This window comes from Pelodiscus sinensis, chromosome 5, assembly GCF_052426305.1.
Source record: "Pelodiscus sinensis isolate ZL-2025 chromosome 5, ASM5242630v1, whole genome shotgun sequence".
Lineage (NCBI taxonomy): Eukaryota > Metazoa > Chordata > Testudines > Trionychidae > Pelodiscus > Pelodiscus sinensis.
The window spans coordinates 65,938,586-65,956,924 of NC_143056.1; the positions used below are offsets into that span (position 1 = coordinate 65,938,586).

The following is an 18,339-nucleotide window of genomic DNA, read 5'->3' on the forward strand; positions in this document are numbered from 1 at the left end:
AGTCAGGGCTCTGAGTAAGCCATTGCAGAGAACAGTGGAGAGCTCTCTTCTGGATTACAGCATTTATAAGGCTTCTGAATAAGCCTTATTTATTGAAGATAATCCTTTTGAATTAACTGATCAATAGACTAGCTTACATTTTAACACTAGCCAAAGGAAACATCAGTTGGAGTTAATTCAGCGTGACTAATTTAGAATCATAAGGGTTTATCCATACATGATATCCTTTTTCTTTTAAGGATAAATGTACAGTTTTTCTCCCCACCCTCAACATACATTCAACAACAAAACTGCTGTTAGCAAAGAGGCTCCTTTAGCTAGGCTTGTGTAACAATTTCCCCAGTAATCTCCATAAATTATGGTAATACTTAGCATTTACAGTGCTTTTCATCCATAGATCTTAAAAGTAGCTAATAGCAATAGTGGCTTGTTAATGCAGTATTTTGTGTTCTAGTTAATAGTGAATATAACTATTTTCTTTTCTACTTACGCTATTATCAGATGTCAAGATTGCTAATTCTGTTGTTTACTGATGTCAGTGTTATGTATGGACCCAGCTATTTCGGTCTAATGTGTGACTCCAGGTTTCTTCCTTTGAGTTGGGGAGGAGGAAGTGTTGTTTGGGTTTTTGGGAAAGTAGCTTGCCCACTTGCTTGGTGCAAATAGATAGATAGAACATCTTGTTGGGAATCAAATAATGACTTGTGTAGCAAGATCTATTTGATTTTCTTAACAACTTAAGTCACCTTTTATGAAAACAATTATTATTTTTACAAAGACATAGGCATTCATGGCACTTCACAGCTCAAAAAAAAGATATATACCTATCCTTAGCAGTTTGCAATCATAAATATTGAACCTAATTCTTCAGTCCTTATTCATAGGAATAGTGTCACTCTTTTCTGAAAATTTACCAGCTCCTTTAAACAGCTTTTTCTAATATCAAGAAACTGACATCACACTCCTCCTATTGGGGTAGGGCAAAGTGTGTTTAAAACCAGATTAAAAATTCCAGTAGGGTTATATGCTGTTTGTTGCACAGATTAGTTTAATGTATGGCATCAGACTTATCTGGTGATGAAAGCTCAAACCATGAACAAGATTTTTTTAGAATTATGTACAGGCAGTCCCCGGGTTACGTACAAGATAGGGACTGTAGGTTTGTTCTTAAGTTGAATTTGTATGTAAGTCGGAACTGGTACATATTGTAGGGGAAACTCTAGCCAAACATTTCTCCAGAGCTCAGTTTTATTCTCCCACACCTCACTTCCCTCAGTCCTTTATTCTCAAGCTGAGGTGTCTGCTGAGAAAAGCCGCTCCACGTCTCCCTGGTCTGCTGGAGGGGGGGCACTAGCTTCGCGTCTCCCTGGTCTGCTGGGGGAAAGCAGCTAGTGCAGGGTTGCCTCACCCCGTTTGTAAATAGGGATCCGATGTAAGTCGGATCCGTGTAACCCGGGGACTGCCTGTACATTATAAAGTAGCACTGAGAAATTCTGTTCTGATTAACTGATAATCACAATTCACATGTGTGCCTGCAAGAGACAGATACATCTTCCACAACTATGCAAGAATTGTAGAGAAGCTCAGCTGAATGCAGCCCAGAAGAGCCATGGGATGTGCCCCTAGGAATCTATGCATGCAGAGGAGTGTAGCACTAGTGAGATTGTAGTGGTTTTGCAGTGTGACTATTCAGTGCTCAGACCTGAATACCAATCACCCAAGTGATCTTTTTAGTGAAGGTATATCTTAGGGGAAATAGTAATGAAAAATATTAGTTCTAATCAGTGGTATGACAGGAGGGTTTGGTTGTGATTACTGGTTAATCAAAACTCAGGATTTGTTATGGGTACTTGCTAATCCATAATACATTGAAGGATGAGAACTGACAAAATTTTAATGCGAGATAAAGAAGGAGAGTAGATAGACTTGTGTTTAAAGCATAACTAGGGGGCTGCACCCCCTGCTTGCTACACTCGCCAACCTCCCCTCCCCCCCCATGGCTTTCGCAGCCAGAGAGCGTGAGCTGCATTCCTCAACCCCCCCCCCCTCTCTAGGGGGCAGATGTCTGGCTGGGAGGAGGGTGCAGGAGCAGGTTGGGGATGTAGGGTCTCAGTAGAAGGAGTGAGTGAGTGGGGGCTGGAGGTTCAGGGTCTCACTGGAGGGGATGTGTGAGGGGGCTGGGGATGTGGGGTCTTGGCAGGGTGGTGAGTGAGTGGGCTGGAGGTTCAGGGTCTTGGCTTGGGGGGGTATGAGTGAGGGGATTGGGGTACAGCGTCTCAGTGGAGGGGATGAGTAAGAGGACTGGGGGTTTGGGGTCTCGGCAGGGTGGTAACCGAGGGGAATAGGGACATGCTGGGAGTTTGTGCTCCAGCCTCGTCCCCCCCCCCCAGCTGAGATCCTGCACCCCCCCTCACTCACTGCCCTTCTGAGCAGCAGGAAAAACCTTCTTGAAGCACATCCCTGCACTGCTGTCCCCGCCACCAGGGGAGGGGGAAGAAAAGCGGCAGCTCATGGGGAGCCTTGGGGCTTTCTTTTCCCCCTCCCCACCACAAGAAGCAAGTACTGGTGCTCCAGCCTCCCTCCTTCCCCATGAGATTGAAGCACCAGTGCCGACTTCCTGGGGGGGGGGAGAAAGTCTCAAGGCTCCCAGTGTGCTTCCACTCTGCTGTTGCTACATTTTGAAGGCGGAAGTGCCACCTGGCCTTCTGCCTTTGAAATGTACAAGAGCCCCAGTGGGGACTCTTGCACATTTCAAAGTTGGAACAAGGACACTGCACCCCTGCCCCCTCCCATGGAGCTTGAGCTGGGAGGAACCGGCTCCCCCCAGCACCCCTTCCTTTCTCCCCCCTTCCTCTTGCTGCCTCTTTCTGATAGAGGCAGAAAGGGGGGGAAGCAACTAGTTGACTAGTGTGTTGACTATCTGATAAGCTTTTGCTTATCAGATAGTCAACTAATCAATTAGTCGCTTGCATCCCTACCCACGCTCAGGATTTTTCCGTGCTGAGCCCACTGACAGCGTGGGCTGCAGCCTGGCAGGTTTTCCCCTACTCTCTGCAGCTCTCCAAGCTCCCTTAGCTCCCCCAGCAGTGGGGTGCCGCGCACTCCAGCCAGCACTCACTGCTTTGGGCCGTCCCGAACTGAGCTAGGGGTCAGCCTCGCTGCCGCCTCCTCCCCAGCATCACAGAGTCAGTGGAGAAAATATCTCTTTCGCTCGCCTACCCCCCTCCCAGCCTGTTGATGCAGACCTCATGATGTCATTCTGTCGATCCACAGGGAAAAAAATTATATATAGAGAGAGATAGTAGGAGTTAGGAGGTATGGGCTGTATTTCAGGCTCTGCCATTTGTAGTCATTTAACCTTTGGAATTCAGTTTCTCCATCTGTAACATGAGGTTAATGCTCTCACATCTAACCTGTGTGTTGTGAGGATTAACTCAGTAATGCTTGTAAAATGTTTGGAGAGCTTTGAATGGAAAACTGTTATGTGCATTGTACTGTTTTGAAGTAGGAGAGGAGTGGTGAATGAGCTGAAAGTACTACTTTCAGTGAAAGTACTACCTTTAGCAGTGTTGTGATGGATTCATCCATATTTTTTTCTTAGAGTTTTGTGAGAAAGGGATTAACTTGGAGCTATGCATATTTGTGTTGTGAGAAGGGGGAAAGCATATCCTGGACAAACTTTTAAAATTACTATTATTTGGTAATCTCAAATTCATGTCTTCTCTTTTTCCCTCCCCTTCTTTCCCCTATTCAGGTAGACAATAGATTTGAGGGCCCAGGGGACACAAGAGAGAAGATTGTGGCTTTTGGCTTTGATTTCTGCTATTGGTCAGTTGATCCTGATGATTCTAAGTATGCATCTCAGGAAGTGGTGAGTAATGTTTCAATTCCTTGTATATGTCCTGTTTTGACCTTTATTATTGTTTGGAGAGGATATATATACTCTCAGTAACCAAGTTTGAGATTCTGGTAATTGATTTATTTTTCCTAGAGCGTCTTTTTTTCTTATCTTGAGGATGATACGTCAGTACTGTATCCCTGGTGTGGTGATGTCATAATCCTGAATTGAAAATAAAAGTTCTGGAGTACTTTTTGTACTAGTTGAAAGACATCACTTTCACTGTCACCAGCTTTCTGTGATAAGCACTCAATCTGAAAAGGCAAGAAGCCTGACGGACTCCAATTAAGCAATGAAAGATAATTGGAGATCAGATTTTGGAGGGAGAAAATGATGGCACTCTATGTAAATGCTGACCACAATCCCAAACTTAGTCCTCAGAATAGCTCCATGTTTTCACTGAAATTATTAGCAATGAAGTGACATTTTATATGGCAGTATTAAACTTCAGTGTTAAACCCACACTTTTGTAGTCTAAACAATAATAATTTAACTCTGAGCTTTTAACTGAAGAGTCAGAAATCTCTTGTTAACAAGCAGCACTCTTCCTGGTTTGATAGTCCAAGATTTCTTTTTTTAAATACAAAGGGCATAGGGGTATGTATATTTAAAAAAATAAAAACAATGAGGTTCAATTTCTTTTTTTTCAGTAACCCAGAAGTTCTTAAGTATGCTTGTAAAATGACATGTAATTATCGTAGACAGTCCCTACCGTGTGCATTTAGTGTTATCTGCTGACAGAAGTGACTAAATCATGTTTTTATTGCTCTTTGCTGCTGATAGACTTGAAGAACCAACACCTCTAAAAGGTAGTTGTATTTATTTATCTTGTCCATCAGCAGAATTGTTTACTAAATTCCAATCATTATACCTGTGCAGGCCTGTTGAAGACATTGGAATTACACAGGTGTCACTAAGGGCCTTATTAGCCCTGCATAACCTGTTTTATTGGTGGTGATGTGCATAGTACCTAACTGTACTCTGTGTCTATGCTAAATTTGCAAGGTGGCAGTTACAAAAATTATGGATCTCTCAAGGAGAAACCTGATAAAACAGGATGGGAGAAGACTTTTGGGAATTCTTTGCAGCTCCTTGATTGTCTGGGTGGATCTGTGCTGGCTGCAGCTGTAGCCCAAATTAGAGCATTCTGGGGATTGTGCCAACCTTCATCATCTTGCAGTTACCTAAAGATAACTAGAGTGCAATGCCTCTAACACTTCCTATCCACCAGCTGCAATCGTAAAATCGTAGTACTGGAAGGGACTTTGAGAGGTCATTTAATCTAGTCCCCTGCACTTATGGCAGGACTATTCAGACTAGGGGTGAGGAACCTGTGGCCCGAGGGCCAGATGTAGCACACCAAACAATTTAATCTGGCCCTGTGGGTGAGGGGTTGCTGGGGCCACTTCAGAAACTTCCCCCAGCCTTCCATGCAGTGTGGCTGAATACTTCCGGTTCCTCTGCTGCATGTGGGAGAGGCGCACACAGGAGATCTGGTGGGGGGGAGAAACACCACGTGTTGGAGCCCTATGGCGTCTCAGCAGGGTGGCAGTGAAGAAGACGTTGAAGCTGCTTCCCAGGCTCAGGCTGCTGCAGAGGCTACCAGCAAAACTCCTTTTGCCATGAACAGGCATGTGGGACTAGAGAAGAGAAAGGGAGGGAGGGAGGGGATCCATTCCCAGAGTAGGAGGGAAGAGAAGCCCCTCAGCCCCTTCCCTGCATGGGGCACCTTTCAGGAGGAAGGGGAGGACACATCAGGGCCATCTTCTCTTTTCCCCTCCTCCTCCCATAGGCTGGCTGGCTTCTGGCAGACTGGAACCTTAATGGTTAAGGAGGCATGTGGGACTGGAGAGAAGTGGGGGAATGCCTTGCAGGAGTGGGAGGGAAGAGAATCCCCCCAACCCCTTCCTTACATGGGGTGCCTTTAGGGAGGAAAGGGTGGCCACATCTGGGTAAGCCCCAGAGCCCCCTCCCTGCAATAGGCTGGCTGCAGCAAGTAGCAGTGTCTGGTACTCCTAGCTAGTCATACCCTGCCAGCAATGCCTCCTTAACAGTTAAGGAGGCAGGGGACCTGAGGGAAGGGGAGGGGAATCCCTTGCAAGAGTGGGAGGGAAGGGAAGCCCCCCCCCACCTCTTCTCTTCATGGGGTGCCTTTAGGGAGGAAGGGGTGGATACAGCTAGGCAAGTTCCAGAGGCTTTGCTCTGGTTGGGGCATCTGCAAGCTTTTTTTCTATCCTGATAGGAAGTTTTCCCTAATATCCAACCAAACTTCCCTTGCTGCAATTTAAGCTTTTTGTCCTGTCCTCAGTGGTTAAGGAGAACAGTTTATTTCACTCCTCTTTATAACAACCGTTTATGTACTTAAACTATTATCTTGTCCCCTCTGTCATCTCTTCTCCAGACCAAACAAACCCAGTTTTTTTTAAATATTCCTCCAAATGTCATGTTCTAGACCACTAAGCATTTTTGGTGTTCTGTTTGGCACTTTCTCTAATTTTTCCTGAAATATGGTACCCAGAACTGGGCACATTACTCCTGGGGAGACCTGAGTAGTGTGGAAGGATTATTTCTCGTGTCTTGTTTATAACGCCCCTGCTAATACATCTCTGAATGATGTTTGCTTTTTTTTGGCAACAGTGTTACACTGCTGACTTATATTTAGCATCATGATCTCCATATCCCTTTCTACAATACTCCTATCTAGGCAGTCATTTCACATTTGTATGTCTGCAGCTGAAGGTTCCTTCCTGAGTGGAGTACTTTTGTATTTGTTCATATTGGATTTAATTCAGTTTACTTCAGACCATTTCTTCAGTTTGTTCAGATCATTTTGAATATTAATCCTATCCTCCAAAGCACTTGTAACTCCTTACACCTTGGTATCATCCACAAACTATATAAGTGTAATCTCTGTGCCATTATCTAAATCTTTGGGGTTAAGTGGTGAGGTGGAGCAAGAGTGAGGTAACCGCTGACCACATGCCACTATTTACTAGGGTGTTTGCACTACCAGACCAGTGCAGAAAGGCAGAAATGCACCAGTCACTCTGACACTTAATCTTTTGATGTTTGAATTGAGCATTTGATATAGATAGACAGCAAAAAACCAGAGTCCAGGGATGCCTTTTTACAAGGTCCCTATTCAGAATAGAGCTACACTTTAATTACTGTTAGGGGAAAGGTTTAAATATGAAGAAATTTAGAACCGAGAGTGTGTTGTCATGTTATCTGAGTTATAGTCTCCAAATCCGACCCTGGACCAGAGCAGCTTTATTGTAGTGCTCCTAGTATATTCTCACCTTAGATTCCCAACCCTAATTATATTAGGAACGGTCTGTGGGCTTATTGAGCAAAGAAACTTTGCCCTTACTTGGAAGTGGAAGGAGAGAGATAGTCCATCCAACATGCCTTTTCACAGATGGGGAAATTAAAAGATTGAGTGGCTGGGTGTTGAAGGCAGCCACCATTCTGCTCCTAAAGAAGAGAAAGCCAAGTGAAAGATAACTATTGTAGATCTAATGAAAATAGGGCATTTAGCAGCTGAGAAAGTTTGTAGTCGGTAAAAGTAAAAGGTCTTCAGCACCTGCCCTTTTCTATGAATTGGGTGTTAAGTGAACTTTGCTTCTACTTTAAGACTTAAAATTTAATGAGCTATATCTCAGTGTTGTTGGTTTTCCCCCTTCAAATTGACCTCTAAATGGACCTAAATTGGGCAGGAAGTAGCTTCTTTTCTGTGTGCCATGTTGTGAACACTGAATTCTTTTTCTTCCCATCTTTATAACAATACAGAAAACCTTTTTTTTTTTTTTTTTTTTTTTTTGCCCAGAACTGTTTTTAGGTGGCTGGCTTTCCAGCTAGGGTACTTTTGCAAAAGGCATTGATAAATACAACCCACTATGTCCTCTTTAGCTCCACTCCATATGAGGAAGGATGAAAGGCTACCATATGAATTGCGCATCAGCTAGGACAATAAAGTACTCTTCGTTCTTGTAAAATAATGTTATAAATGAAGCAGTGTTTAAAATTTACCATCAAGTGACCTTGAGTAGTCACTGAATGTACCTGATGCCCAAAGCTAAATGGATGTTGGGTGCTGCTCATGTACTGGTTACTTGCAAGCCAGTGGAATGTCTGGCATTTAAAAGAACAGCAAGTGTATTCAGCAGCAAGGGAATGCAAGATGAAAGGGTTTAAAGATAGATTGGTGTCCTGAGGGACTTCGGACAGTGAGTATATTTCTGTCACTGATTTCCCCAACGGGTTTAGCATTTTTATAGCACATGTGATATATATTTCATAAGTGGGTGCTGGAGAAACTTGCTTGCTTTTGTAAGTGTCAGACCCCTAATATTGTTTGAATGATGTTCCTTGTATTTAATTCCATGTTTCAGATCAATACTCTATCAATGAGTACAGATTCAGTTTCCTAGCAGCTTCCTTATTTTAGTGATATTATCAGCTACTAAAGGAATTAAGTAACATTGCCCTACAGTAAAGCTTTCTTTTATAAGCTTCTCTGCAATCACTGTATTTCCTTACAGTGAAGTCTTATTGTGCCAACAGTTATCACCAGGGCTCGGTTTATTAGCTGAAGGATGAAATACTCTACCTTCTGGCTTCTTCCTTGAGAATACTGTCTCCTAAAAAAGTTATGTCCTTTCCTGTCTTCTGGATAAGATGTCAAAACAAGTTCCTAACAGCTTCTAGTTATTATTGAGATCCCATGGCAGTGACAAGAATAGGGGTATACATCCATGTATCTAGGCAAAATTACAACTCTGACAATTGTAATCTTCCTTTGTAAATTTCTCCTGCAGTTACTCCTGGATGTAAACGTTCATTTCAGATCTTGTTGTATTAAACAGTTGCTGTGCTGTGCTCCAGAGATGGCTGTGCTTCATAATATTACCATACATTTCTGTATCGCTCACTTATCTCCCAGATGCCTTTGAGAAGTTTAAGGCAGTGGTCTCAAACTCCCATCTGTGGGACGTCTATAGCCCCAGTACTTCTCCAATCCAGCCCACAAAATATTTTGCAGCTATTGTTGGGCAACCCTAACCAGCATGTGCCAAAATATAGCCCTACATTTGTAAAGCAGCTATGACAGAATTGTGTTAACTAACTTTCATTAGTAAAATTTGCTGCTATTAAAAATGTTTGCCTCGTTCTGGTAATTCACAAAAACATACACATGAAACACCTAGTACTGACTTAGCTTGTCAGTTAGGACAATAACGAAAACACTGCACTTAAAAAAACAAAGGAATGTTTAATTTTCAATGTCACACAAAATTTTATTTGACAACTTCTTGTGAAAAAGGATGGTAGGGAAAAAAAGGATATTGAAAATCATCTATTGATTGGAGTTCCTTATTGATGGCTTTTATTTTTAAATTGTCCATTGAGGTTTGAAAGTCTCAGAGAAGTAGCCATGTTAGTCTGTAACTTAAAAAAAAAAGAAAAAAGAGTAGTCCTATAGCACTTTAGAGACTAAGAAAAAAAGATATACAATATCACCAGTTTTCGTCCCTCATCTGAAGAAGTAGGTTGTGCCCACGAAAGCTCATGATACTATATATATATTTTTGTTAGTCTCTAAGGTGCTACAGACCACTCATTGAGGTTTGTTTCATTTTGCACCCTAAGGATAACAATGGTCATTACTGAAAACAGGCACATAGTGACTCAACGGAGATTATATATAAAAACAAATCATATGAACATTTGTGAAAGTTAGTTTTTGAGCTATTACCCTCCTCATTCTGTTTTTAAATGGTTGTATTACTTGTGACCAAACCTTCATGTGCCCAAAAATCCTGGCCTGATTTTGTGTCCTAATTCCAGCTAAGCAAGTGGTGGGGGCCGGAGGGAAGATCCTTCTGCCCCCTTCCCTCCAACGCATAATTGAAGCCCAAACAGAAGAGATGCTGTTTGCCTCACAGACTATCCTATTTGAAGCAGTGTATAAGGCCTTCATTGATGTTGCAGGATCTTAATTTTACTCTGATACGGTTTAGATATAACTTGCATATAGAAAGAATTTAGAAAGTAACGATGATATTTGGAAAAAACACTAATTTGGTTAAAAAAAATTCTACTCTTAGTCATAGGTCACTAGTTAAGGTTGGTTATTTTGTTTTGGTTTTTCTTTCTTTTTCTCTCTAAACCATGTGTTCTCATACTTTTTCTTTGAGCCTCTCCCCCCCAGCATACTATAAAAACTCCCTGTTTTTCTGCATATCCAGCAGATTAAAAGCCAGAGCCAGCATTAGGGGATACCAAGCAGGACAGATTCCTGAGGTCCACATCACAGGGGGCTCTGCAAAGTAAAGTTGGCTTCATTCTCATGTGGCAGGGTTCAGTCTTCAGCATCAGGCCTTGGCAGTGGGGCTCAGACTCCAGCTTTCTTCCCTGGGTGGGCTGCAGTGACTCTAACTCAGGATTGGGCAAAATATGGCCTGTGGGCTGGATCCAGCCTATCAAGCTGCTGGATCCAATCCATGGATGCGACAGGGAGCCTCAGTCAGACTCCCTGCTTGCCTCCCACACACTGCTGAGAAAAGCAGTTGCTGCAGGGCCCTGTTTGAACAGCTGTGAGCCCGGGGTAGGGGGCAGAGACTTCATGCACTGCCCTTGCCCCAGCACAATCCCATTGGCCGGTTTTTGGCCTGTGGTAGCTACCTGTTGTCACCCTTGCTGCCCCTCCCCTCAGGCTTGTAGCTATTCAATGACACATGGCTCCTGCAATCAGTACTGGGGGTGGGGCAGGCAGGGAGTCTACCCGAGAAGGCAGCTGTCTGAGAGTCAAGCAGATAAGTCTCCCGGCCAGAGTCTGCCTCTGCCCGCACCATATAACCCAATCTCTCTGCACTCTCCTGTACCTATATCTCCTCACAGACCCTGCATCCCAATCCCATGCCCCAAGTCACAACCCAAACCCCTGCGCCCCCTCTTGCATCCTAGTACCCTGCCCCAGGTCACAACCCCCTCCTTCCCTAGGTCACAACCCAAACCCATGCACCCCAGTTCCCTGCTCCAGGTCACAACAGCCTTCTTCACCCAAACTCCCTCCCAGACCCCACACCCTCTCCTGCGCTTCAAACCCTTATCCCTTCTCCTTTCTGCACCCAGCCTCCATTCCAGACCATGTACCTCCTCCATTAATATGATGGAAGAGTGTGACTCTTGACCACTTTCCAAATTCTTGGAGTGGCCCCCATCAAAAATCATTACCCACCCCTGCTGTAACACCAACACTGCTCTGATTATATATTGGCAGACCCCCATGAAACCTGCTTACGGCCCCACAGGGAGCCTTGAATCCCTGGAGGAGAACCACTACTTTAGAAGAGCTTTTAAATTCTTCAGTTTTGGGAAGTGGGGAGGGGGAGACAGGAAAGAGCAGACTGTGGGTGTAAATGGCATTTTCTCATGAAATATTTGCAAAGCAGTGAGCATTCTATCCTTGGCATAGTTTTGGTTGGGAGAAACAGAAGTGAAAAGGAGAACATGCTATAAGAAAAAGGCTTTTTGTGCAATAATTGGATCAGTATGTAATGAATTGCATTGGAAGGAGGTAAATCACCACTATGAGCATTTTAATTCTGTCCTGTCTCCTCTGCCAGCAACACAGCTGCTGCATTCAATAGTCATTTAAATGGCTTGGATTATAGAGGAATAAGGTCAGTCTTCTGGCTATATCATGCTTTCTTCCTTTTCCATAAAATTTAAGTGGGAATCTTAATGAATAATCTTGAGATTCAAAGATGATTACATGAAGGACAAAAAAAACCCAACCCTTTGTAATTTTAGTAGCAGGGTGACAGCATTTAGAGATTATGAGAAAAGGAAGAAATACAAACAGAAAAACATGAGTTGCAAACAATTAGTTTATGAAGCTATTAACGGAGGAAACAATTGCACACTTCATTGTAAGTTTGCATACAAATATAAATGAAAATGCATGCATTTCAAAATATGAAATATATCAAAAGGGGAAATGGGGGTATAGAGTATAAAAGGGGGAACAAATATCAATTATATGAATATTTAGAAAAAACTGTCTTACTTCTGCAATATTTGCACATAAACACAAATATTCACAGACACTGACTACTGATTATTGGATGCATAGATTAAGCCAGATGCTACCTAGGAGAAAATGCCAATGGAGTTTTTCCTGCTGCTTCCAAGGCTAGGCAAATCACTTTACCTCCCTATACCTCTGCTTCTTATCTGAAAAACATTGACAAACACTTATACAGCCGGTCCCCAAGTTACGAACGAGTTACAGACCAAACACTTGGCCGTAACTCGAAATGTCATAAGTCGGACCACACTGAGTTACGTTGTGACTGCGCTGTTCGTAAGCGTGGGTCACGTTTGTAACTCGGGGGCTGCCTTTACGACCGCTTAATGGGAGGTTTGGTCATAAATGCGAACGGTCGTAAATCGACTGTTCATAACTCGGGGACCGGCTGTATGCTTGATGTTGTAAAGATTAATTAGTTAATATTTGTAGAACACTTTGAACCTGTGAAGCATTATGGGTGCTATTTATTAGTAGTAGTACCTTAACAAATCCACAACCATGAAAAATGCATCATGGACCCTAAAATCTGTTCTACCCCTGTGAAATCTGGCCTTCTGTGTGCTTTTACCCTATACTATCTACAGTTCATGGGGGAGACCAGCTTTTCTCAGTTTCGGGGTTGTGACCCAAAAGGAAGCGGCAGAGGATCCCAAGGTTATTTTAGGGGGAGAGCCCCTAAAATACTTCAGAGAGAAGTAAGAGCTGTGGCTGTTGGCCAGATGCCCAGTTCAGAAAGCAGCACCATGCCAGTAGCAGTGCAGATATCTTACCTGTGCCATCCTTATGTCTGCACTGGTGATGTCTCTGCCTTGAGAGCTGGGCTCTTCTCCAGCAGCTGTTGTTCTGTGGCCACTCAGCTGTCAGCAGCAGTGCATTGTTTGTCCATTAGAAGTAGATGCAAAATAGAACAAGCCCCCTGAAACTTAATTTCTGCAGCCTGACCAACTTCATCTGAGTAGGTCAGTGGAAAAACTGTAGAAACTTGCTCCCTACATTGCAGAAACTTATAACTAGGTATTTGGCTGCTTCACCTAAAGTTATATTACAGAATTTATACATGATGCAAGATAGGTTATAGGAAGTACATTACTGTAAAAATCTAGACGAGATTCCTCATCCCAAAATTGTGTCTGTGATCTGTTCCTTGTAACCATATGGCAGAGCATGTTGTTAATCCACTGCCTTACCATGGTGGAAGTTCTACTGACATATTGTGATCCATGTGGCTTATTAATTCTATCCAGACAGAAGTGAGGCGAGAGTATCTATCTACACAGAGGAATCGAGCGAGCCAGTATAGGAGATTGCAGAGGAAAATCCAAATTTGGGGAAAGTTGTGTGTGAGGAAATTTTGAATTGCCAATTAAGCTAAACTCCAGAGAGATGTGCTTGTCACTGACTGCAGGGCTTTGCAACCTATTGAGGTGTGGGTAGAAAGTAACCTATTCAGAATGACCAGCCTTGATTAGTGATTTCTCTTCAAAATAGCTTCTTGAATTCTACCTACTTCTTGCTCAGTTTTTATTTATAATTACAATTTGGAGGTGAAGCCAACAGAACCAGTTGAAGGCAAGTCTGAGCTGTTTCAAACATGAGAAGCCTAAGCTATGGGAGAGTGAGAGGTAGCACCCAGGCATTTGTTAGTATACAGACTTGGGAGAAAGCACTGTGGCTCTTCCAAAACAAATGGAAAGCTGGGTGAGAAGAACAGGGTGGCAGAAATAATATAAAGGTAGCTAATTGCTGAGCTCTCTCCCAATTTTGCAGAGATTAGGACACTTACCAGCATTGCCTCCACTTTTCCTGCGGCAGCCCTTTGATCTGGTGCCAGGAGGGAACCCTGGTAATCCCTTCCCTTACGCAAATTTAAAACAAATACAAAACTATAAACAGCTTTGAGATATTCAACCAAGCACATCACCTGCCTAATACTGAAGTGTTCATGTCTGCCAATGGGTGCATAAAATGAGAAAGACCAGAGGGAATTGTAATATTTTTTTTTTATTGCATGTTGTTTTGTGCATTGGAATGATCTATAAGGTGACAATTAGAGATGTTTCATAGTAGCCATGAATATTTCAATGTCTTGAAAGTAAAAATGAAAACTTTGCATTGGTGACCCTGCTTGTTCAGTGGTGCACTTTTTGAAGTTGTTATGAAGCGTCTGACTAATTTAAAGGGTGAGCTTTTAAATTTGCAGGTAGGGGAAGTTTGTTTGTTTTAGTGGTCTCAACCATATAGATTGCACTCTTTTCCTTGAGATCTTTCAAGCTTGGACTTCATGTCTAGACAAGTAAGATTTTAGCTTCTTTCATCTTTGCTCCTTAATTAATGAGGTACAGGCAGTCCCCGGGTTACGTACAAGATAGGGACTGTAGGTTTGTTCTTAAGTTAAATCTGTATGTAAGTCGGAACTGGCGTCCAGATTCAGCTGCTGCTGAAACTGACCAGCGGCTGACTACAGGAAGCCCGAGGCAGAGTTGCTCTGCCCCGGGCTTCCTAGAATCAGCCTCTGATCAGTTTCAACAGGCTGAATCTGGACGCCAGTTCCGATTTACATACAGATTCAACTTAAGAACCCCCGGTGTCCCCAAGTCAGCTGCTGCTGAAACTGATCAGTGGCTGATTCCAGGAAGCCCGGGGCAGAGCAACTCTGCCTCGGGCTTCCTATAGTCAGCACTGGTCAGTTTAAGCAGCGGCTGACTTGGGGATACCTGGGGCACAGCAGCTGGGGTGCTGCTGGGTTGCTCCAGTAGCGCTGCTCCTCGGCGCTACTGGACCAATCCACCAGCCCCCCAGCTGCTCTGCCCCAGGCGTCCTGATTCAGCGGCTGAATCAGGACGCCTGGGGCAGAGCAGCTGGGGTGCTGCCGGGTTGGTCCAGTAGCGCCCAGAGTGGCGCTGCGGGACCAACGGCAGTGCCCCAGCTGCTCTACCACAGGCGTCCGGAGAAAAGCCTGGACTGCTGGGGGAGGGGTCGTACTAGCTGCCCCCCCCCCCCCATGGGCCCGCCCCCCCCAGCAGACCAGGGAGTCGCGGGCGGGGGACCGAGACGCACCGCGGTCCCACTGCCCGCGTGCTCCGTGGCTTTGCTCCCCGTCTCCCTGGTCTGCTGGAGACCAGCAGACCAGGGAGATGGGGAGCAAAGCCTCTGAGGACGCCAGCAGCAGGACAGCCGTGGCGCGTCTGGGCTGTCCTCTGCCCACGTGCTCCCCGGCTTTGCTCCCCGGCTTTGCTCCCCGTCTCCCTGGTCTGGGGAGAGGTGGAGCAAAGCCGCGGAGCACGCGGGCAGCGGACAGCCCAGGTGCGCCACGGCTGTCCCGCTGCCGGCATCCTCAGAGGCTTTGCTTCCCGTCTCCCTGGTCTGCTGGAGACCAGCAGACCAGGGAGACAGGCAGCAAACCCCGTTCGTAACTGCGGATCCGACGTAAGTCGGATCCGCGTAACTCGGGGACTGCCTGTACTTGCTTCCCTGAGGTAATGATGCCTGAAGGATAGAATAGTATTGGATGAGAAGATCCTCCAGTTTGCAGACTGAAAGGGTTGACATGGTTCCCCGCAGTAGTCCTAGGTCCCCTATGTTCTCCCTTTACATGACTTAACTGTAACCCACTCTTGATCTTCTACAAGGCATTTTTAGAGGGATACACATGGAATGGAAAGTCATCTCTCTCCACAGTGCTTCTAAATCTTTGCCTAGCCAAGAAGCACTTGTCCTGTGGTCACATTTAACCCAGAATCATTCTTTTCCCCACCCTGTAGTGGTATATGGCTCTAATAACTGAACCATGAGACATTCCTTCTGGCAGTAAGATTTGTTGAGACAAATCACATTGAACTTCCAATATATATCACCAAGTCCCCCAAATACCTGCCTATGGGAGTTACTGGTTACTATTTAAAAAAATATAAAGTACTAGTTTGAATATAGAGTTAACTGCATGAGCCTTTTAGGCTTTTGGGGATGCATTGCTGTGGGACTGGCAAAGTCTACATGTAAAATTTTCTGGTTTTTTGTTTTTTTGTTTTTGTTTTCTGGGGATGGGCGGGGAGAAGGGAGACAGCTGGCTTATGAAAGATCCTGTTGGATGGGGCAATGTTAGTACTGAATAATGGACTACATTTGTTGTAACAGCTGCAGTCTAGTTCAACACAGCCATTTGTTCAAGTCTGAAAATGTTTTGTGTTTCTGGCATGTTGCAGACATGGGATTGGACTTGAATAAATAATCACAACTGTAAAAACCCAGATGTTGTTGCAGATATTGTATGATTGCTTATCGAAGTGTTAGGTACAAACAGCAAATATTCAAATATATTTTTAAAGAAAACCAAAACTCACTTTTATAGCTACTTGCACTTATTTTTTTCAGTATCTATTTTTCTGCATGCCTTATCTTTGACTAAAATTGTTTTCTCTCTCACTGAAATGTGTGCGTGCCCTTGAAGACTGAGTGAATTATCTTTTTGGCTGTGAGGCCCTATATTGTTACCTAACTCCACAGTGTTTCTGATTCAACACAAGTTTACTCAGGAAAGCTCATTCATGAAAAGTAAAATTGACTTCTCTATTTAGCTCTCTCTTTTTTGTGAATCTTGATTCTGTTTGTGATGCCTCTGAATAGCATGGAAAGGATGAATGAAGATTATAAAATTCATGAATTGTCCAATTGCACTGGAGAGACTAACTGTGTGGACTAGCATTTTATAACTTCAAAATTGTGAATATAATTTTTCCTAATAAATAGATATTTTTCTAAATTTGCTTTCTATTATGGAAAGCTTTCACTGTTTAATATTGGAAATATTCATTATTTGTGCTAATAAATTCATGGAGTCTAAGATTAGTAAGCACCCTGGTGATAATCTAGTTTGTCCTCTTGCATAGCACCAACCATCAAATGTCTTTGTAATGATTTCTATTTGAATATAATGTATCTTTTAGAAAAACATCCAATATTGATTTAAAAATTGCCAGGAGGATGGAGGATATGCCATACAATTTTTCCAGTGTTTAATTACCTGTACTGTTAAAAATGTATACCATATTCCCCGTCTGAACTTGTCTTACTTAAATTCATAGCCATGAAATTTTGCCTGTTGATTTATCAGCCCATTATCAAATGTTCGTTTCTCAAGTAGGTACTTATAGACTGTGATCAAGTCAGCCCTTGTCTTTCTCATCCATAAGCTAAACAGATTGAACTCCTTTAATGTCTCACTATGTGGCTTGTTTGCCAATCCTTTAATTATTCTCCTGACTCTTATCTGAACCTCCCCCCACTCCAAATCAGCTTTCTTGAAATATGTCCACACAAGCTGGACATGGGACTCTAGCTGTGGTTTCACCAGAAATAAACAAGACTCAAAAATCTGATGCAGTAATGCACTCTATTCACCAGTCTAAAATGTAGAACATACTGCTTTACTTAGGTAAGTTTCTCTGGATGCTCACACATCTCTCTCATATACAGTTCAATAATTAAAGAGGAATCATTATTTTGCAATGTACTTTATAATCCTGCAGTGACGTGGCACTCCATGTTCTTTATGGAAATATGCTTATGAATGTGACATAACTAGAAATGCTTTATATAAAATACTACTTATAAGGTATCACTGGAAAAGTTATAATCGGTTGAACGTCTTGTATTCTATTTGTGTGCATTTATTATTTCTGTATTTGAAGTTAGAAATATAAAGCATTAACCTGGGTTACTGATATGGACATGATATGTGAGGGCCATTAAGGGTATTTCAGAAACTTGATGGTTCAATGATCTGTAAATAGAGTTATTTTCCCCATGGGCCAACCCATAAGGGGGAAGGACGGGGCTCAGTTCCCACAAGTACATGTGTTTAGGTCATCTGATATGGGAGTCCATCAATTTAGCATTTTTCCACATGAGGGGAGGATGGGAGGTTTGCTAACAAACAAAGCTTTCCCACCTCCTGGACAATCTATGTAACAGGAGAGCCCCTAGAGATGGGGCAGCCAGTCCTGAGAACACCTCTGTTTACCATCTCAGATATCTGCTGAAAAATACTGAAACTGAACATTAAGAAGAATTTGGCCCAGACAGGAGGCTTCCCAGTCTATAAAAGAAGATGATTAGAACTATTGGTAGGATAAGGTATTACATGTAACAAGCTTCTTAGTGTATTAAGCATAGCTGGAGTGCCTTTATTTTGCTCAGTAATTTTGTTCTGCGTGCTATTACTGTACTTGTAACCATTAAACCCTACTTTTTATATTTACTAAAATCACTTTTATTTAATAATAAACCCAGTGTAAATAATTGTTACTGAGAGGGGAGAAGGAGATGCAGCTGTGCATACCTCTCTTTA

At 43.2% G+C, this 18,339-nt stretch overlaps 1 protein-coding gene across 2 annotated transcripts in view; it reads left to right on the top strand.

The window, feature by feature from the left end:
• Positions 1–18,339, top strand: part of STARD9 (StAR related lipid transfer domain containing 9) — a 132,808-nt gene that overhangs the window by 8,934 nt on the left and 105,535 nt on the right. For both annotated transcript variants that reach the window (XM_006135403.5, XM_075927239.2), the window contains exon 3: positions 3,755–3,871. In XM_006135403.5, coding sequence (XP_006135465.3) covers positions 3,755–3,871 — 117 coding nt within the window. The remainder of the gene's footprint in view (positions 1–3,754; positions 3,872–18,339) is intronic.